Below are 22,916 nucleotides of genomic sequence, written 5' to 3'. Positions count from 1 at the left end.
CACTCCTGCCGGAAACACAGAGTTCACATCCGGGCTGTGCTATTTAGTTATCTAACTTTCAGTCTGTGATTATCCCCATCGGTTCCTGGTCAGCTTCACCACCTTCTCCATCCCTGAGGTACAAGCATGTTGCTTTTCTGTGATTTTCAAAATCCTTTCCTCAACTTGTCCCCCTCTGCAGTTACGGTCTTTCTCTTTTTTCTGAGGTATCAAGGATTGCCAAGTCACCACGCACACTTGTAACAGAGATATCTTACTTCCTCCACAGATGCATCCGATAGTGACGTTTGGAATCTACTCTTTGCTGTCGCTCTTTTGATTAGACGTGATCAGTATCCATTCTTAGGCATCGTTGGCTTCTGCTCTATTTTCCATCTGCCCAGAAAATAGGTTAAGCCATCCGATTCATACTTGTGGTCTGAACAGCCACATACAGCAGCTAACCTCCAAGGCTAGCTCTCGATTGCCCAAACTTTAGCTACTGTGTTTATCTAAATGTCTGCTGGACCTGGATGTCCCAATGCCGGACAGTATGTCCACTCTAGTTACATCCAGATGATGACCCAGGCAGAAAACAGGAGCAACCACAGCCCCTCAATGTCAACATCTGGTCACTGACTCCTGGTAATCGTGCCTCCTTGTTGTCATCACCACTCTACCTTTCTCTATTTGGGACCTGCAGCACCTCTCATCTGGACCAACAACAAAATGTCACGTGAACACTAACACTACATCCCCCACCCCCCGTTTTATGCTAAAGCAAGCTAAAACTGGCCACGGCCAACCTCGTGTAGCATTTGCCTGTTTCTGTGCTTTTTGCCTGTGTTTTGTTTGAGGCATGTAGCTCAGGTTGGATTCAAATATACTTTATTACCAAGAATGACCTTGAACTCCTGATCTTTCCTGCCGTTGCCTCTCAAGTTCTAGGTTACAGGTGTCCACCACCAAACCTGGCTTCTCTGCTCTCAGTATCCTGTTTCCTCTGCTTGGACTGCTTCCCTTTTCTTTTTTCTTTCCAATATTTCTTCACGTTTCAAGATGCCATTAAGACACCATTCTCACCAGGAAGAAAACTTTCCTAACTGCTTGGGATGAGTCTCTCCTCTGCACTCAGTTTTTCTTACTCTATTCAAATGCCTTTCTAAGGGCAGAGACTGACTGGCTCCTTTGAAGACAGCAACACCTAGCACATACTTGGTCTAGGGCAAGCTTTCTTACTAAAAGGAGGTAAACTGTGCTTCATTCCATAAATTAGTACTAAATTGAGACTCTTATTTCCATCTTGTCACAGTACTGTTAAAAAAGTTAAGAACCACCACAGGATGAAGCATGGCATCTTTAGCCTTGTTGTCCATAAGACGCCAAGCTTCCTGTGTAGTTTTACCTCCTCGCCGGGGACTCTGAAATGGTCTATTCAGTATTCCAGACTGGCCTCTCCACACCTCTTCCCCTAGAAAATTACAACCCATAACCATGTTGGTCCTCTTTACCTTGCATCTATGGCACTAGCAAGTACGTTATAGGGTTACATGCTATTAAGAGCATTGCTGTTATGACCCCTGAATGGAATGGTCACCAATGGATAGTTTCCATGTCACCAGCAGATAATTAAACTTAGGCTTAGGTCATTTATTCAAGTCATAAAACATATCGGCCACAAGCAAAGCATAGCTTTTATCTTGCAGTTTAACTCCGTTCTTCTCTAGTTCCACCTTGCTTCACCTTTTGTGTCTTACAGCTCTCTGGGAATGAAGAACAAAGGGTATTCTACTATAGGGTTCCCTCCCGGGAAGCTTTTATTTCTTCTGCTCATCAACTGTCTCACCTAAAAGACTTCTAGATAGTAGCAGAATTTTCTTATTAATTATTGGAAATTTCACATAATACACCCCAATCACATTCACTTTGCAGTCCTCTTAGGCCAACTCCCAACCTTTGCGATGTCCCCCAAAACCAAAGAAAAAAAGAAAGAAAGAAAAATACCAAGTCCAATTTGTATTGCCAATTTATATTCACTGGAGCATGGTCAAACCCCCAGGGGCCAGCCTCTTTAAAAACAAACAACAAACCAAACTGAGTCCTTCCCCACCCCTGCCAGAAGCCATCAACTGAGGAGCTGTATGTTAGCCTCCCCAGAGTGGTAGAACTCTAGATAGAGCACTTTCACTAAGAAAACTAGGATGTCTTGGGCCAGTGAGGTGGCTCTGCAGGTCAAAGTGCTTGCCACACAAACATGATGGTGCAAATTCAATTTCTTGAATCCAGAGTGGAAGGAGAAAATCAGTATAATTTCCTCGGAGCTGCACCATGGCACATATCTACCCTCCACCCCAACACAATGAAAGATAATAAATTAATCTGTTGGGCTAGAGTGATGGCTCAGTGGTTAAGAGCACTGACTGCTCTTCCGAAGGTCCTGAGTTCAAATCCCAGCAACCACATGGTGACTCACAACCATCTGTAATGGGATCTGATGCCCTCTTCTGTGTCTGAAGACAGCGACAGTGTACTCACACATGTAAAATGAATAAATAATTTAAAAACACAAAACAAAATAATTTGTTAAAAAGAAAGTCTAGGTGTCTCATGAGGCTGCACACGTGGTCTTTGGAGCCTACAGTGTATATTAACATCCCCAAGTAGCCCTACATAAGCAAAGACATAAGCTTTTGGAATAAAAAATGCTACCAGGAAAATAGTAGGCACTAATTTGGCATCGATGGTTGTCACTAAGAAAACAGAAGGAAGCCTGAGGACCCCATCACCCCAAACATTCTCCAGGTAACTGCTCTTGAGAGGAGAGGGAGATAGCTGTGAACACCTCACAAGGACTTTCTCACTCCCTCTCAGTTCTTGCATGGGGTTACTCAGACTGCATGGGGTTACTGGGATGAAATTCAAACTAGAAGGGTACAAGTGGAAGAGAAACCCTCAAAGCCATTCCCCCAAATAAATGCATTACAAGTGAGATTTCTAATGTAATAATCAACCACACTACAAAATGACGAATTCAGCTCTTAAAAAGAACAAAGGGTGCCATCAACCAGTGCTGATTCTGTTTCTTGTCTCCCTTAGCAGAGCAGAGACTACTTAAGGACAAACTGTATCATCTGTCTGTCCCAGCAGAGCACAGTTGATGAAGGCCACCTCGTGGGGCCTGAGACGGAACAAGCACACACATCCATGTATAAGAGAGGGGATTTGAATAGGTCAAAATTAACCTCTGCTACTACTCTAGTTCCCTATGGAAAGTAAAACCGGACAAATAAAATTCAACTTTATTTCCAAAGTCTTCAAAGTTTGATTGAACCCCCAAAGCAATTTTAAGGTCTCTTTTTTATGAACATTCGGATAGAAAAACAATTTTTTGATGCAACCCACTTGCTTCTGTCCAATATATTTTAAACAATATAATATCCAATTAAAACTATACTTCCTTAAGGGGAAAAAAACAGCAATAATAAAACCTTCCAGCTAAGAAATGCAGAGGCATACTTAAAGTCAAAAAGAAATATTTAAGAAGATTTTGGGGGTACTTATTAAGCCCAACATGCATGCTCTATAAAACTAACTACTTTGGCCAGAAAAGCAGTTCTGCATATGGAGCCAACAGTACTCACAATCATGCTAAAGAAAGACGTTCTTCTTATCATCTTTATTCAAGTATTTCACAGCAGTTATATTACAAATTACAGTAAATGTTCAAATTCCAGAATTCAAAAATTAAATAATTTACTCCAAAACTAATGTAAAATGAAGTCAAATGCAAAACATCAATTTAACACAATTCTAAATTAAACTACAAACCCAAAATAGATCATAGTTGATGAAGTGTACTTAATCTACAAAGTAGACATACATGACCGAAACCAAATGGGACTCCCAAAGTCTAAACAGCCAATGTACAAAGTATAAAAGATGCAGGTACGAGCTCGGATTCGAGCTTACGATATGATCACAAACAGTAATTAAAACAATGGCATTCAGCTACGGAACCTGACACTGAAATACCTATTGATTAGCACCATAGCTGAACCAACTTAATCAAAACAGAGAAGAGATTACCACCCCACTCCCTAAAAATAAAACCCAGTAAACCTACAAATACATTGGCATACAAGAAAAATCAAGTCATGAAAGGATGTTAAAAAATCACAGGTAAGATTCAAGCTCAAAAACACAATTTATTCCACAGCCATCAGTTTCAAACCTAATGAAGTTCCGTCATCTTCAAGAAGCTCCCAGGGTCCCACAGCTGAGCAGAGCTGTTGCTTGGCTGGGCTGAGATACATAATTTATTGATCTGAGAGCAAGGTTTTACACAGGAGCTTATTGGTATTAATGCTCACATAGGAAGTAAGAACAGAGGTCAATTTGTACATTATTTTTGCCAATGCTATACAGCAAAAATTAAGAACTTTACAGAAAGGTAAACAAAACTGAGTCGACTTGGATAATTTCACAAGCTGCTGTAATCTGTAGAACCACCAGATGTCTGTGGAACAAACACAACGGGACAGTAGGCTTCTCTTTGGGGGAAGGGGCCTGAAGAGTTGGTGCCATTTCAGCTCATTTCTCCCCCCTTGGCATGAGACTGGCTTCGTCTTTGAGACCATAACTGTTCAAAGTGGCAGTTCCTATACTGAGTTTACTTCTGATTTCTCCATCTACATCAAGGGTAAACATAAATTAGGACGTGATCTTTTGAAAGCATTTTTTAATGTCGTACATAAATGGATTCCCCTTGTAAAACTCACTGCTGGCTAAAACCTTAATTCACGTGCAGGATTCGGAAACCTACTGAGAACATGTGCGGACTTCCCCCTTTCACGAGTGCTTCTGAAGTAGAGAAACTGGAATAAATACTAAAAAGAGACAGAGCAGCAAGAACCTGAGACTTGCAAAAACCCTTTTACCAGAAACTCGCTACAAAAAATCTGCTACATCTTATTTCATCAAATCTTTAAATTCTGTAACAATTTCCATCAAAATACAAAATGCTAATGTATTAGACAGTAAAATAGTCTGCACTGGTATGATGGTAATAAATACGAAAGAAAGCATGGAAATCTTCCCGGTAATCAAATTAGAGGTCTCAAATCACCTCCCCTTTAAAATGGTTCATCGTTAATCACACTTGTCTGCCTTAAAAATACAGTGTGTCTACATGGTAGCATCTTGAGTTACATGACTAACTAAATGTCATGAAAACCTCAGACTAGGGATAAAGAAAAAAGGACCATTTAAAAAAAAGAAGAAGAAAGAAGCTAGAAGATGGTGGCCTCAAAGGTCAATGCAAAGAAGCACTAGGATTACTGCAATGGTAAGGTCAGCAGCTGCCTGCATGCCACAGTCAGAGCTAGGCAGACACACACCTTAGCTCCAGCATGTAAACGGTGGCAGCGTGATTAGAGCCCAGTGAACACTGCTGGTGACTAAAGACAGGAAGCTGACGGAGCTCAGCACCTCTGCAGTAGTCCTCAACCATGTGCTGTAATTGAAACCCAGATATGTGTTGCATATATTGGAAAGACACACCTGCAACTAACGCCTATAAATAAAGAAATATAGCAAGCCAACTGTCTGCAAAATTTCCTGTATTTTGTTTAAAAATTATCTCATAAAAAATGTCACTGCATTCCCTTTGCCTCTTTGCAACTGCCTAGACTGTGTTTCCAAATTTTTAGAAAGTTTTGTAAAATTAGTAACCCATAATTATTTTCAGATAAGTACAATCCACAGAAATCACTCAACAAGATCCAAAACGACTCCAACCAAACTGTATCGTTGTGTGGCTGTGACAGGGATGTGTGAGCATGGGACAGGATTTAATGTTAACACTGTTATTCAAGGACACACCAGAGCTCACTTGCAACTCTACAGAAAATGAGTTTTACAGAGTTTCTGACAAATTCTTCTCTTTTTCTGTCCACTTGGCAAGTCCTGGCTTTAAAACAAAACAATAACAACTGACTACACATGAAAACTATTTTCTCTGGTAACTCAAACATAAATAACTATTAAATTGCATCTGACATAAGGATGGCCACCATCTATTTATTTTCTGGTCATCATTGTCAGCAGTATGGAATAGTGTGGGTTTGTGGACTGTGTGTTGTTTGAAATGCTGTTTTAGTGTTGTGTGTTCCTTAACTAGAAACACACCACAGGAAAGTCTGCCAGCCTACACATCGCGTGGCTCACTGACCATCTTGAGTGTTTTGAGAACAAGACAGGCATTGAATATAGAATACTGTTGCCTCTTAATGACATTGAGTATCAAACCTTATTTTCAAGGTTGTGACCAAAGAAAACATTCTAATAATTTGCTACAAATAAGCCCATCCATTAAGCCTCATCCTTCTCAAATGAATAAAAAGGCACATTAAAGGCAGTTCTAAAGAGCCAAACCTAATTTCACCCAGTTTCTTCAGCTGTTCACCAGAATACACCATAGCCAATTCTAAAACAGGTTTTAGTCCATTACCCAGGTTGGGGGTGGGATATGATCAGAGATAGAAAAGAAGAAAAAACAAACAAACAAACAAACAAACAAGCAGATCGCCCATGGTTTTCAACAATTCAGCACAGTTACAACTGCCCCATTCAGTTTCCTCCGGTTTGCTGGTCTGCTCCCTAGAGAATCTCCAAGAGTGCAGAAAAGGGGCAGAGCGAAAGCAGTTTCTGTAGCACCAAAATCTCCAAGCTGTGGGGTTGTATTTTTTATTTGTGGAAAATACAACATGTTTCTGAAGTTTTGTTTGGTTCTTGTAGGCTGGTTGGTTTCAGGTACCTGAGACAATAGCACCAAATTCAACAGAGAGAGAATGAGTGAGCGAGCACTTTACACCAAGGCTCTGCGCATGATTGGTGCAATCTGAAAGTGGATGGCTCAGAAGACTGCTCGTCAGGAGCAGATTGGAGAGGACGAACCACTCGTCACAAGAAGTTCATAGGAATGTCTCAAACATATGGACTGTTCTTTCCATCTCCTGTAGAGAGAGGAATACATTGTTATCCGCTGTGGAAGACAAAGGAACTCCTCACAGTGAATGACCTCACATCAAATTAAACTTCTAGACAAAGAATCTGACATACAAGCTCAAATCTGAACATTTTTACAGCTGCAAAACCATCTGCCCTAGACAAATCTCAGTCCTTCTTACTTCACTCTTTGGCAATGGGGATAACAAAGACAGCAGCACTCAATGAGTGACTTACGATGCCAGATACTGCACTAAGAAATATATTCCAAATGCATTTATATAAGTAAGTAAATAGGCACATGAGATATATATGTATGTACATATAAAGTATATATATGTATATATACATATATACATATATGTGTGTATATACATATATATGTATGTGTGTATATATATATATATATATATAAAATTCAACCTAATTCCTACAGTAATGTTGAAGGCATTTAGCAGATAGGTAATATTATTAGGCCCATCTAAAGAAAAGAAAAGAAAAAAAAGAAAAAAAGAAAAAAAACAAACTAAGGCACAGAAGAGACTAATCTGACAGCCACTAAAGTAGGGTTAGATTAGAAAGGATCCAAATCCCATTCAGAGAAATATGCATTTCATTCCAATTTCTTTGAAAGAACATGTGGAAATAAAAATATATACACTGTACCTACATTAGGATAGGCAAGTACTAAATATACCTTTTCAACCTTTGTACAGCTCCAACAAAATCTGATTCTGAATTAATATTAAATAGATTATTTTCTGATAAATCAGTTATTCTATATGATCCATTAAAATCACTCCTACTAAATGGCTTATGATTTATTTCTGGAAGGGAAAATCAAATTATAAAGCAAACTATATAATATGATCAAAATTTTAAATACATATTCACATATTAATATGTATCATAGACATTTAGGCATTTTAAAACACTGGAAGCAATTCCAAATGACAAATACCCTGTCAGGTCGAAAGCCCCTTTCCCCTAAAATGACAGTGTGATGGTGACACTGTCCTAAACAGGACACTGGCTAAGTCCATACAGAGATTGTTCTACTTCTATCTCACCAGAACTTCCACTAACTACCCGCAAAGCCAGCTACCTCTGGCAAGGGCACCTAGTTCTGGAATAATCCAGACAATCTGTATCAGCTCAGATCCCCACCCTGCTGACTGTCTTATAAAATCTGCTTGCTTTTCCACCATTTGCTCTTCACTCGCCTCCCCCGAGAGACAGCTTTGCTTGTTTGATCCCCAACAAATCTCACTTACAATATACTCTAGAGAGCAGAGCATGGCAATGTTTTTATTTTTTCATTTCTGGGGGCTCCTATATATTATATAACTTATATAGCTTTGAAAAAATGTAACTCATAAAATGTGGTTGTGAAGTAACTGGGAATATCAGACCAGTCAAGGCTATACAATAAGACCCTATCTCAGAATAAACAAACAAAAGAAACAAGACAAAAAAACCAACCCAAAATATGGCTGAAATTCACTAGTCTAGAATACAATCAAAACAAACACATTGTGTTTGGTTGTGTTTCTTTGCATATACTTATCACGTGCAGCGTGTTTTGGGATATACTTTTGTATGTGTATATATACACATGCACATATATTTATTGTCTCACTGATTCTAACAAATGTGAAAATTATCTTCTAGTGGTTTTCAGGTTTCAACTTATTGATCACAGCTAGCACATATTATACAAATTAGCATGATTCACTATGATGTTTCCATATAGTCATATATCAAGAACTGATTGTGTCTGCAGTGGGCTTCTGACATATGAAATATCTTATGAAAACATTCCTAAGAATACTTTAATTGTTACAACTATCTTGAGTAAAAATTGGCCTCTGGTTACTTAGACCAGCCATAAATTCCTATAGGATGTGACCCTAACTTCAAGGTTGTAAGAGGCACCCTCTGCTTCTGTAAACAATGCCTGCTTGGTACAGATGTCCAGAGCTGCTTTTGTGCATAGATCGTAATTGCCATTCTTGCCTTTAAAGTCTCAAACAAGCTGGGGGTCAAGTTGGCTTCCCAATACTCTGCTTAGGACAGTCACACTGGCATCTTGGGAGTTTTTCTCTTCAGGTACCCCATAAGAGTGTCTACCTTCCCTCTTCTCTCCATCCGAGCCCTAAGCACCCAGCCCAGCTCCAAATAACCCAGAGCTAGCACACTGCTGTTTTCACATATGAAAGAGAACACGTGATACATGTATCTTCGTGTTCACATACGAAAGAGAACACGTGATACATGTATCTTTATGAACTTAGCTTATTCCACATAACATGTTCTCCTCCAGTTCCAAATGGCAGAACTGTATTATTCTTTAGAGTTGACCAGTAATCCACTGTATGTGTGTCTGTGTGTGCACGCGTGCATATGTTGTATCACATTAGCCATTCATCTGTGGATGGTAACTTGGGTTCATTCCAAACAAATCTTGGCTTTGGAGAATAGTGCTCCCATTACAAAGTATTCTGGTCTCATTTATACCCAGAAAGTGACAGAACAGTCAAATGGTTGTTCTGTTCTGTTTTGTTCTCTTAAGGTTTGCTTGTTTGTTTGTATTTTGAGAAATGTCTATATTCCCCAGAGTGGTTATAGTAACTTATATTCCTACCAACAGCACCTACAGGTCACTTTTCTCCACATCATTGCTAGCATTTGTTAATTTTTTTTCTACTTTAAAACATACTATTCTAACTAAAGTTGTTGGGAGCAAATAAAATGAACTTGTCTTTTTTTTTTCCCCCCCTTTTTTTCTTTATTAACTTGAGTATTTCTATTTACATTTCGATTGTTATTCCCTTTCCCGGTTTCCAGGCCAACATCCCCCAACCCCTCCCACTCCCCTTCTATATGGGTCTTCCCCTCACCATTCTCCCCCCATTACCGCCCTCCCCCCAACAATCACGTTCACTGGGGGCTCAGTCTTAGCAGGACCAAGGGCTTCCCCTTCCACTGGTGCTCTTACTAGACTATTCATTGCTACCTAAGAGGTTGGAGCCCAGGGTCAGTCCATGTATATATAGTCTTTGGGTAGTGGCTTAGTCCCTGGAAGCTCTGGTTGGTTGGCATTGTTGTTCATATGGGGTCTCGAGCCCCTTCAAGCTCTTTCAGTCCTTTCTCTGATTCCTTCAACGGGGGTCCCATTCTCAGTTCAGTGGTTTGCTGCTGGCATTCGCCTCTGTATTTGCTGTATTCTGGTTGTGTCTCTCAGGACAGATCTACATCCGGCTCCTGTCGGCCTGCACTTCTTTGCTTCATCCATCTTGTCTAATTGGGTGTCTGTATATGTATGGGCCACATGTGGGGCAGGCTCTGAATGGGTGTTCCTTCTGCCTCTGTTTTAATCTTTGCCTCCCTACTCCCTGCCAAGGGTATTCTTGTTCCCCTTTTAAAGAAGGAGTGAAGCATTCGCATTTTGATCATCTGTCTTGAGTTTCATGTGTTCTGTGCATCTAGGGTAATTCGAGCATTTGGGCTAATAGCCACTTATCAATGAGTGCATACCATGTGTGTTTTTCTGTGATTGGGTAACCTCACTCAGGATGATATTTTCTAGTTCCCTCCATTTGCCTATGAATTTCATAAAGTCATTATTTTTGATAGCTGAGTAATATTCCATTGTGTAGATGTACCACATTTTCTGTATCCATTCCTCTGTTGAAGGGCATTTGGGTTCTTTCCAGCTTCTGGTTATTATAAATAAGGCTGCGATGAACATAGTGGAGCACGTGTCTTTTTTATATGTTGGGGCATCTTTTGGGTATATGCCCAAGAGAGATATAGCTGGGTCCTCAGGTAGTTCAATGTCCAATTTTCTGAGGAACCTCCAGACTGATTTCCAGAATGGTTGTACCCGTCTGCAATCCCACCAACAATGGGGGAGTGTTCCTCTTTCTCCACATGCTCGCCAGCATTTGCTGTCACCTGAGTTTCTGATCTTAGCCATTCTCACCTGTGTGAGGTGAAATCTCAGGGTTGTTTTGATTTGCATTTCCCTTATGACTAAAGATGTTGAACATTTCTTTAGGTGTTTCTCAGCCATTCGGCATTCCTCAGCTGTGAATTCTTTGTTTAGCTCTGAACCCCATTTTTTAATAGTGTTATTTGTCTCCCTGCGGTCTAACTTCTTGAGTTCTTTGTATATTTTGGATATAAGCCCTCTATCTGTTGTAGGATTGGTAAAGATCTTTTCCCAATCTGTTGGTTGCTGTTTTGTCCTAACCACAGTATCCTTTGCCTTACAGAAGCTTTGCAGCTTTATGAGGTCCCATTTGTCGATTCTTGATCTTAGAGTATAAGCCATTGGTGTTTTGTTCAGGAAATTTTTTCCAGTGCCCATGTGTTTGAGATGCTTCCCCACTTTTTCTTCTATTAGTTTGAGTGTATCTGGTTTGATGTGGAGGTCCTTGATCCACTTGGACTTAAGCTTTGTACAGGGTGATAAGCATGGATCGATCTGCATTCTTCTACATGTTGACCTCCAGTTGAACCAGCATCAGTTGCTGAAAATGCTATCTTTTTTCCATTGGATGGTTTTGGCTCCTTTGTCAAAAATCAAGTGCCCATAGGTGTGTGGGTTCATTTCTCGGTCTTCAATTCTATTCCACTGGTCTACCTGTCTGTCTCTGTACCAATACCACACAGTTTTTATCACTATTGCTCTGTAATACTGTTTGAGTTCAGGGATAGTGATTCCCCCTGAAGTCCTTTTATTGTTGAGGATAGTTTTAGCTATCCTGGGTTTTTTGTTATTCCAGATGAATTTGCAAATTGTTTTGTCTAACTCTTTGAAGAACTGGATTGGTATTTTGATGGGGATTGCATTGAATCTGTAGATCGCTTTTGATAAAATGGCCATTTTTACTATATTAATCCTGCCAATCCATGAGCATGGGAGATCTTTCCATCTTCTGAGATCTTCAATTTCTTTCTTCAGAGGCTTGAAGTTCTTATTGTACAGATCTTTCACTTGCTTGGTTAAAGTCACATCGAAGTACTTTATATTATTTGGGACTATTATGAAGGGTGTCGTTTCCCTAATTTCTTTCTCGGTTGTTTCTCTTTTGTGTAGAGGAAGGCTACTGATTTATTTGAGTTAATTTTATACCCAGCCACTTTGCTGAAGTTGTTTATCAGCTTTAGTAGTTCTCTGGTGGAACTTTTGGGATCACTTAAATATACTATCATATCATCTGCAAATAGTGATATTTTGACTTCTTCTTTTCCAATCTGTATCCCCTTGATCTCCTTTTGTTGTCTGATTGCTCTGGGTAGAACTTCAAGAACTATATTGAATAAGTAGGGAGAGAGTGGGCAGCCTTGTCTAATCCCTGATTTTAGAGGGATTGCTTCAAGTTTCTTTCCATTTAGCTTAATGTTAGCGACTGGTCTAAGTTCTACCATTTTGACTTCAGACTCCAATTTACCTAAGCTGACTAACTCCCTCTCTAGTTCCCCAAAACATACCTGTTGCTAATCCCCTCTCTAAACAACAATAGTTAACCCCAAATTTAGTACCTGTTCCTAACAACAGAAAGAACAAATAAATCTGACTGGTTGGGCAAAAACACCACTCGATGTCGGCTGACATTAATAAAAACTGTAACTGTAACTTGGCCCAGAGGCTTGTGGGTTTTATACTTATAAGCCCTGCTTCAGACCCTTCTTGAACCTGCCAGAAGAGCCCTGAGTCCTTGTCTGGTGGCCCTGATGGATCAGGGACTGCTGATGTGTTGGGAAAAGAAGATTTTGCTGTTTCAAAAGCCCACTGGTGTTTGCTCTCCCCTCCCTTCAGATGCACCATGGACACAATGTAACAGTGTGAAATGGTACCTCCTTTGTTTTGATTTACACTTGCCTGAGGACTAATGATTCTGAGTGTTCTTTTGTATATTTACATCTTTCTGTACACTTCTAACAATCTTCTGACATAGACATTAGATTTTTCTATGTATAGAACCCCTGGTAGTTTGAATAACAGCTCCCATAGGCTCATATTTGAATGTTTAGTCACCAGAGTAAAACTCTTCAAAGATTAGAAAAATTAGGAGGCATCTTTGTGGCAGGGAGTGTGCCATCAGGGGCTGGCTCTGAGGTTTCAAAAGCCCATGCTAGGTCCAGTTCTCTCTGTCAGCAGATCAGGATGCAACACTTAACTACCTCTCCAGCACCATGCCGGCAATACATGCCACCGTGCTGCCTGCCATGATAATGGATCAAGCTTCTGAAACCGTAAACTAGCCCCAATTAAATGCTTTCCTTTATAAGAGTTGCTGTGCTCTTAATGTCTCTTCACAGCAATAAAACAGTGACTAAGAATTATATCATTAACATATAGGGATAATTTTTCTTCTTTCTTACTGTCTTTTAGTTCTTGCTAATTGTATTGGCCAAAATTTCTAATAACCTTTTGCATAAGTGCAGTGAGACAGACACTCTTGTCCTGATTCTGACTCTGTTTCCCCATTGTGGTGATGACTTGTCACCTTGACAACTAGACATATCTGGGAGGAGGAAAGCTGACTTGAGAAACGGACCTACATCAGATCGTCTTGTGAGCATGTCTGTGGGACATATTCTTGAAGCATGATTGATGTGGGACCTAGGAGTAGATGTTACCCATGGGTACATGGCCCTTGCGTATATAAGAAAACAAGCTGAGTCCGACAGTGGTGGCACATGGCTTTAATCCCAGGACTTGGGAGGAAGAGACAGGCAGATCTCTGAGTTCAAAGCCAACCTGGTTCGGGACAGCCAAGGCTACACAGAGAAATCCTGTCTCAAACACACACATACACACAATGGAGGGTGTGGGGTATGACAAGCTGAGGTGGTAGATAGGCAGCTCAGCAGCTAAAAGTACTTGCTCTTTCAGAGGCATATGACGGCTCACAGTCATCTGGAACCTCAGTTCTAGGAATTCAGTGCCTTCTTCTGACCTCTGTGGATACTGTATGTACATGATACAATTAACATACATGCAGGGAAAATACCCATATACATAAAATAAAAATAAGTCAATCTTTAAAAGAAAGATAAGTAAGTCATCGAGGCAAGCCAGTAAGCAGTGTGTTGCTCTGTGCTTTCTTCTGCAATTTCCTGCCCTGTCTACTCTCAATGGTAAATTATAACTGGTAAGCCAAATAAACTCCTTTCCCCTCCAAGATGCTTTTGGTGTTTTATCACAGCAACAGAGAAGCAAACTAGACCACAAGTTGGTACAGGGACTAGGACATTGCTCTGAGATCTGACTATGTTTGGAGGAGGATTATTATCGATTTTGGAGCATTGAGCTAGAAAGACATTAAACACTTAGAACTTTAAGACCTGTTGAGGGGGAAGCTCAGAAGACAAAGAATGCTGGCAGAAATGTAGATAGCAGCTTATGACATTTCAAAGGTAACTTTGAGAGTTCCTCAATGACTCTACAGGGGCCATCTTTGTGGTATATCTGAATTAAGAATGTATGGGGTTTAGTAAGCTATGGCTAAAGAATCTGCTGTTATTAGTAGATTAGAACCACTGAGGTCAAATTTACTTTAGACTTTTTACTTTCACTGAGACAACTGAAGGTAGTTATCTGAGATTGAAAAATCAGTTGTGATTAATAAGAGACCAACATCTTATTGACTGAGGTGAAGTCCTCTGGGAAATATTTCTTCAGAGTCAGCACACAGAAGCTGTGGTCCAGAGTTACATACCCAGGTTGGCATCTCAAGCTGGGAGTAGAATTTGTTAATATAGCATGTTACTGGCTTTAGTGGCATGAGAGTTATACGACTGAAGGGGTCATGGAGACCATCTGAGCCTTGGCACTGTGAGCACCTAGAAGGAGCTATTGGTGAAGGTGTAGCCTGTTATAATGGTGACCCCAGCATATTAGAAATGCCAGGAATATGGGATAATTACCAAAGAGAGCACTAGAGCAGTGTGTGTTTCGGGTGGCCGAGCTTGAGAGGTGGGACTAACTAAGCCCTTTGGAGCTCAGAAGATGATTGGTGCCTAAGATCTTAAGACACTGAGCTATTCACATTGGATTTTGGTTTTGCTTTGATCTAGTTCTTCACTTTAGATTTTGGATTTTACAGAAGTCAATGTGCTGGCTAGTCATTAACTTGACCCCAACTAGTTACCCAGGAAGAAAGAGCCTAAAGCCAGGGATTGCCTCTGTCAGGCTGACCTGTGGATGTATCTGCAGAGAGCTATACTGATTAATGTTTGGTGTGGGAGGAAGTTCCAGCCCTGGGCAGGTGGTCATGAGTCGTATAGAAAGGCAAAGTGAGTAAGCCATAGAGGCAAGCAAGCAAGGGGTATTCTTTATGTGTTTCTTCACACTCCTGCTTTGGGTTTCTGCTTTGACTTCCCTTGATGATGGGCTACAACCCGGGAGCCAAACTAACTTCCAATGCCCCTTCCCCACCTGACCCAAGTTGCTTTTGGTCAGTATTTCATCAAAACAATAGAGAAGCATACTGGAACATGCATTCAGTATGATGTTATACACAATTTTTAATGAGTATAAATTTTAGACCTAATTTGCAGTTTTTAATAATGAAGTAAAATTGAATTTTATCAAAATTTTCTATATTTATTGAGAAAATAAGCTTTCTTATCTTGCATTGTATTATAGGGATACATTACAACTATTATTTGCAATATATTAAACGATCTTTACCTTCCTCAAATCATGATCATGGCTTATGCTCTTTCTGAGGGGCTACTGAATTCAGTTTGTTAGTCTTCTGTGAGGATCTCAATCCTGATGTTCATTATGATGTTATTCTAATTGTTTTCTGTCACTGTCAGAAGCAATGCTAGTCTTACAGAATAAGTTTGGAAATATTCCCCTTCAGTTCAATGGAAAAATTTGAGAAACACTGGAGTTAGTTCTTTTTTGAATTTTTATAACAATCAATGTGAAGCTATCTAGCTCATAGAGATATTTACTACTGATTCAATTTCACTGCTTGTTATTGGTCTATTTCATTTTTAAAAATATCCTTGAACCGGCAAGATGGCCCAGCAGGTAAAGACATCGCCAAGCCTGAGGGCCTGAGTTTAACCCCTAAGACCCACGAAGGAGAGAAGAGAGTCTGCCCCACACATTGACCTTAAACTGTAATGTGCGTGGTTTCCTCGGTGGTTTAGACCCCATTACTGGAATGCGTCTCTGGTATGGGCTGCTCTGCTAGTGCTGAGAGGTCTGACATATCTGTCTTCCAGTTACAGGTGTGATTTCAAAGGCTTCATGGAGAAAGCATAGCACCAACTTGGTGTCACTCACACCTAGTCACCTAGACAAAGTACAGGGACAACTAATGAAGTTCATCTATACAGGTGTAGTAGTGATTTTTAGTGCTGCTACTGCAGGTGTGCCCAAGGGTGCAGACCTACACCAACATCCTAGACTGTGAGCTTAGAGGTGGAGAATTTTCTCTGACTCTTACTACTTGTAGTGCCCACCACAGATCCAGGTGAGATGTGGGAAGTCGGATGCAGCTGGGGCTAAAATCTAAGGTGAGATACTCAAAAAACAAAACAAAACAAAAAATCAAGAGCAGAATGTGGCTAGTACCAGTGTTTTCTCTGAACTTTAGCCTGTGCACCTTGGCGACAGGCTATCGTTGACAAAACCAAAATAATACCAGACTGAGACTTCTGAGAGTGATTGGTCAGTGAATATTAGAGTTCTCTTTTGGTTTTGTTAGTGACAGACATCCATGCAAGACAGTGAGAAAAGGTCACAGGAATCCCACAAGAAATCCTGGCACCCCCGAGAAACTCTATATGGCGGGCTACATCCTAGGTCTCAAAGGTCTGCCTCCACAAAGCCACGGTTCTTATGCATGGCACACTCTGTTCCTCTTTAGACTGAAATACCCTTCTCCCATGAGGCAGCGCTCTCTGTGGTTTTATGTCAGTCATTACTGACATATGAGGCATGGCATATGAGGCAGCCATAAGTTGAGAGAAGCCAGTACAGAGGAATGTATATGGGGTCCCAGAAGTTAAGAATAAACTGGGGTTTCTGCCTCTAGAGCAGTCTAAATTCAGAAAATTGGTCCCTTCTTAAGATGGCTGTGGAGCTGGAGAATAGGTGACAGAATAGTTTGCTTGCTATGCTGCAACCATCCCAGTTCTCTAGACTTTTACAAAGCTCCTGCTTTCTTTACTACTAAGGTTCAGCATTCTTCCATGGTCACTCACCTCAATACGGAGCTACGTGCCTGCTGTTCTAGTTCTTCAGCATGGTAGACCAAGTGTCTGATGCTTCTAATCAGTCATCTTGCCCTCCAAAATAATTTAAAATGCCACCTTGTTTTGGTTCAAATCTAATGCACCTAAGGCTAAAGGTATGATTCAGTGGCAGAATGCTTGCCTACCTTATGCAAGGCCTGAACCACATCCCCCAGTACCACAACACAACAAATCTAATGTTATTAGATACACAAAAGTAACCATATCCTCCCACATAAATCTTTAATATCCTCAACATTGGAAATGTTTCTTTACAACAGGAAACTTCTTGTGCTTTACAGCCCAAACACCTAGCACAGTATCTGGTACTGAAAATTCTTGATAAATATTTCGTAGCTAGACCACTATATGAACTAATAAATGAACAAAGAAAATCAAAAGTTGTTCAGCCCATTCACTGGGTAGATGTGAGCAATTTAGTGAGTACATGTGGGATTACATTTGCTCAGGTGACATTAAAAAGCAGGAGTATAGACTAGATAGGTAAAATATATGAAAAGAGACAGAAGATCTTTTATGAGAAAGAAATTTCCCTTTGGTCCAGAGTCATAGAGAAAAGAAAAGGAAAGGTCCATGATGTCTAAAACGTGTAAGTTGAAGGACAAGTGCTATCCCTCTGAGTCTTTACAGAACAAATAAAATATTTTAAAGTGCTTTTCCAACTACTAGTATACTAGTGGATGGCAAACAGACCTCAGTTCCTACCTTCTTTAAGACAGGGCTTCATGTACCCCAAACTAGGCTCAAACATGCTAGGCAAGTGATGTACTACTACTGACTCAGCCCCCAATATTTCTAATCTTATATCATCACAGCTTCAGTTACTTAGTTAAAAAAGTAATGGAACTAGCACACATGTGGTACACATACATATATGCAGGCTAAGCATCCATGTACAGTAAATCATTTAAAAATGGAGAGGTAACTTTTCTTTTTTCTCCTTTAAGACGAGAAAAGCATGCACTCTGTGGATGAAGTAGACACACGTACCTCCACAAGCTGAGATTTGTCATAGTCTTTACGATGGCGGTAGACGCACTGACTGAGGAGGGAGTATAATCTCTCAAGCTGATCGACTGTCAGGTTGTTGCTTTTATCTACCAACAAATCAAGCAATTTCTGGAGGAGAGAGATCCGAAGAAAGATGATAAGATGCAGTTGATATCACTGGTCAAACCAAAGCCATTATATTCAAATGCTTAGACAATAGGCACCATAAGACACAAAGTGACACCTAAGGTTAAAAGGGTCTAGATCAGTTTACCAGTTTCAAACCCTCGAAATACACTTAACTCCTAGTTAGAAGTCCCTCGGTCAAAATAACAACTACCAAAAGTAGTTTTATTAAACTCCTTTACAAATATCCAAATATTATTCTGGTCATTGAAAACGGACTGTCAAGAGCTAAGCATACCTGCAGTCTCTCGTGATCAACTACCAAAGGTGGCACAGGCTCCGATGGCTCTTCTGGAACCAGTTCGAGGTTTGTTGTTTTTGCCTGCTCTAAAATTAATTTGCGATATTTTTTTACTTTACAAGCACCTACAATTAAGAAGGGACTATAGTCAGTAAAAGTAAAAGAAAATCATTATTAAGCAAATATAAATTCTTTTTTTCCATGACAAATATTTTTTTTGGAGTAAAAAAGAATGTGTTTTTTAAAAAAATGATGTTTATTTGGGGGTGCCATTCTTTTTTAGTAAGAATAACCCAAAATTAAAGAGAATTAAACCGTAAGTATGAAAGCAAAGTAATACTAAAATGTCATATGACACATATATTCATGAAAAAGAAACTGGAAAACCACCTTTGGCTCTAAGCACTTGGTGATAAAGGGCAAGAGATGACTTAGTCAGTCCAGTATTTGCTCTGCACGCATAGGGACCTGACCTGAGACACACCCTCCCCCAATACTTCAGATACAAAGAAGGTTATGGCTACAAGTGCTGTACACCAGTGCTGGGGAGGTGCATTTAGGATCAGTGCAACGTGCTAGCTCTTCACCTCAAGGTTCAGTGAGAGACACTGTCTTTAGGGAATAAGGTAGAGAGTGACAGCTCGAGATACCTGTTGTCATCTTCTGGCCTCTAAGCATGAACATGGGAGTGCATACCTGCATATACACTGCATATCACACACACACACACACACACACACACACACACACACACACACACACGGCATAATAATAATACTTATAATTATTATTCTTTATACTGAAATTAGAAAACTGGCAGGATAAATTTTTTTTCAAAATGGCCTAAATCCCAAACTAAAACTGCATTGCACACAGTTTTACAGACATGCCACAATTTCAAGACAGCTAGTATATATAGGAAGAGGACCTATTTAGGTAGGAAAATTACTGAACAGGGCAGATCTCCAATTCACCCCATCCCAGGGTGCAGTGAAGAATAATGGTGGGAAGAGGTGAGCTAGATAACCTACACTTCCCTTTTCTGCTTTTCCTCAAATAGATCATACAGTCATGAGAAGGCGGGGCCTACAGAATGCTCGGCTTTCCTAAGAGCAAGTTAAGTGGCCCTACAACCTTTCCACTGCTCCCACACAAAGCAATGAGACTTAACTGGATCTGAGACATTCAGTCAAACAATGACCCCCTACAGCACAAACACTGCAACATGTTAGTAAGCAGGAGAGGCAGCTGCTTATTACAAATCCCAGCAACAATACATCCTGAAGTTTAATGTACAAAATTAAAAACGAGACATGGGGAATTAGCTCAAAGTTGCACAATTAAATGAACAAGAGAATGGCTTAATCTTGGTTTCTATGACTCTAACATACTAGAATACCCTGCTAGCCAAATTGTCCCCTGCCCCACCCTATTCTAACAATTCTGCTACCAGAGTTCTGCCTTCTTTACATATGTGAAACGACCTGGCTCATAACTGCAAAGTCTTTAGAATAGAATAGAATAGAATAGAATAGAATAGAATAGAATAGAACAGAACAGAACAGAACAGAACAGAACAGAACAGAACAGAACAGAACAGAACAGAACAGAACAGAACAGAACAGAACAGAACAGAACAGAACAGAACAGAACAGACAGAAGAGTCAAAAGTCCCAAAAGCAGTGCATTCTGGATCATGAAGCCTCTGAAAACTTGTAGCAAAACTGAGTGTGTCCACAGTTATTTATGGATTGGAATGAAAACTGTTAATGACCACTCCCCCTCTGAGAATCTGTTATTTCTACCAGAAACCAGACAAAAAGATCCAATGAATTAACTCTGGCATTTAAACCTCCAGGAAAGGTGTTAAAACCTTAGCTCTACCTTCTTTATCCAGCTCTGCATCCTTCCCATCTCCATCAGGGCCAGGATCGATCTCATTACTGCTATATCCCAGCACTTCTAGTTTCTCAGGATCATCTCCATGACGTTCATTCGCAGTTTCGGGCTTGTCTTTTAGCTGTTCCTCCAGAGCAGTCTTCTGTTCAGAACTAGATTTTTCCCCAGCACCAGGCAGAGGAGCTGCTTCAAGAACTCTGCCATTCTGACACTCCAGAATGGGGATGCCTTCAAAGCTGTCAGTGGAGGCCTCGCCATTTAGGCAGGTGCCTTTCAGGAAGGGTTCCTTCTTAGATGTCTGCTCAGGGTTGAGGGAACTGCTGCTATGGACGAGCAGAGATTCATTTGAACTCTCCTCTTCAGTGGATGCAAAGTTCTCTTTGGTGCCCGCTCCACTATTCAGCCTCTGACTCTGGTCCAAATCCATGATGTCACATGAAGATTCATCGTTGGTCATAGATAAGTCTCCAGTTTCTTCTCCATTTTCCTCATGGCAGTCAGTGCTTACCTCAAATTCTCCATTCTCCAGCAACTTCCTGTCCTCTGTATGGTCATAGTCTGTAAACTTGGTGTCTTCCTCATCTTTCTTTAAATTATTCACTTTCCTTTTCTTAATAATTCCTTTACCCCACTGTGATCGTCGCCTTGATTTTCTCCGAACTCGAACTGTTTGATAAGAAAGGGGGCAGGGGGAACATGTAGGATTTAGGAGTGCAGTATCTACTTTACTTTAACATATCTCCCCCTCCCCCCAAATAAACTCATACTGGTTAAATACGAACAAAAACTCTTGGCTAATGATATCCATGCTGACTAATTCTCACAACCTAAAAGAAAAATGGAAGTTAGAGATAAACTTGGATGAATGCAAACTTTTAAAATTTTACTTAGTATGAATTTGCTTGGCATTAACCTTTCCTACTACTACAGATTCTACTTTATAGCCATTTCTAATTTTCAACATTCACTTAGGGAAATATTATATTATATTATATTATATTATATTATATTATATTATATTATATTACCAAGCTGCCCAGAAAGTTTAGGGCCAGAGCCTTGGATTTGTACCAGGAAGGTGGATGCATTGCCAATAAGAACACACAAAGACAGCACTTCAACTATGAAGAAAACAAAACAAAACCCTATAAGCTAATGCTGTGGGACCCAATGGTTAAATAGTTATCCCCACAGACAAACACTGTTGCCTCTCCTTCCAGAAAAAGGTATTGCCTACAGGATGAATGATCATGAACAGAAGTACTACAAAAGGTTTTGTGAACAATTTGGTTAGCAAACAACTGTTTTCTCAAATACAAATGGTTTATGCAATAGAGTCAACTTATTTCAAAGGTATCTCAGAATATGTAGACTAATCAAGCCTTGTGCTATTAAGGCAACAATATCAACAAAGTATCAAAAATAACCATTTGGTCAGATGTTTGAAAGGAGACCTATAAGAGCTGTATACTCTTAGGTGACAGTAATTATCATGAGTAGACAGTTGGTCTTCCGGGTGGTAAGTCAGAGCCAGGGATTTTTGATCTCCTTTATGTATGTGAGAGGTAGCTGATGAAGCAGTTTGACTCCACTGGGAACTGTAGCTCTTTAATAAAAGCTGATATTCTATAAACAGTGTATAGCGGTTCCCACACCACTGCAAGCCTAGCTGAGCAGCACACACTGAAGTCTACGGTGAGAAGCAGGTTGGGGACTTAGACTCAGAGTTGGGTGGGAAGGGAGGAAAGATAGAGAGGGTGGCTACAGGAGGAGTTGGGGAAGAGGGATTAATATTTCTAAAGTTCACTGTATGAAATTTTCAAAGAATAAAAATATCATTGAGAAAAGAGAATCCTTTGGAAACTAGATGACATTCCACATAAGCACCACGAACATGGCACTTTTAGAGTGGGTGGCTGCATTGGCACAGTATGAAGCACATGGTAGTTGTACATGTATATGTGGACCAAATCCTTAACAAGCCACTTCCTTATTTACTTAGGACACTCTATTCAGACAACCATTTTGTCTGCTAAGCCATCTTGCCTGCTGCAGTCTAAAACTTGTTAAGGTGAATATTCAATGTATTCTCATTAGTAGACATTAGTATCAAATTCAGAGACTATAAAGGACTTCAAAGTTTAAAGGAGAGTCCAACGTTATATAAAGAGACACAATCTAAGATGCAACTTCTGAAGTCAATCTTTATTATGTCACTGAGACTTTTTCCAAAGCCAGGACCTTAGAAAAGCGCTGTCCCATTGGGACATTTAGTTGAGACTTGAGTGTGTGTGTTAAACTAACACAGACAAATGCTGTGACACAT

General features: G+C 40.1%; 1 protein-coding gene across 16 annotated transcripts in view; it reads right to left on the bottom strand.

Moving 5' to 3' along the window:
• Positions 1-3,636: 3,636 nt before the first annotated feature.
• Positions 3,637-22,916, bottom strand: part of Atad2b (ATPase family, AAA domain containing 2B) — a 143,473-nt gene continuing 124,193 nt past the window's right edge. For 8 of the 16 annotated variants that reach the window (XR_015622087.1, XR_015622088.1, XR_015622085.1 and 5 more), the window contains 4 exons: positions 20,576-21,256; positions 18,689-18,816; positions 18,265-18,393; positions 3,637-6,992 (listed from right to left, as the gene is read on the bottom strand). Coding sequence is in view for 10 of the 16 variants with exons in the window: in NM_001427483.1 (NP_001414412.1) it covers positions 6,951-6,992; positions 18,265-18,393; positions 18,689-18,816; positions 20,576-21,256 (980 nt within the window). In the remaining 6 variants the exon portion in view is untranslated. Of the gene's footprint in view, positions 6,993-9,693; positions 13,967-18,264; positions 18,394-18,688; positions 18,817-20,575; positions 21,257-22,916 lie in introns of those variants that run through there. The other 8 variants (XM_087554253.1, XM_087554254.1, XM_087554255.1 and 5 more) reach the window with 4 other exon arrangements.

The sequence above is a fragment of the Rattus norvegicus genome, chromosome 6 (genome assembly GCF_021556685.1).
Source record: "Rattus norvegicus strain SHRSP/BbbUtx chromosome 6, alternate assembly SHRSP_T2T, whole genome shotgun sequence".
NCBI classification, from domain to species: domain Eukaryota; kingdom Metazoa; phylum Chordata; class Mammalia; order Rodentia; family Muridae; genus Rattus; species Rattus norvegicus.
Note: the sequence above shows the minus strand (reverse complement) of the source record. Positions and strands in the feature narration are given on the sequence as shown.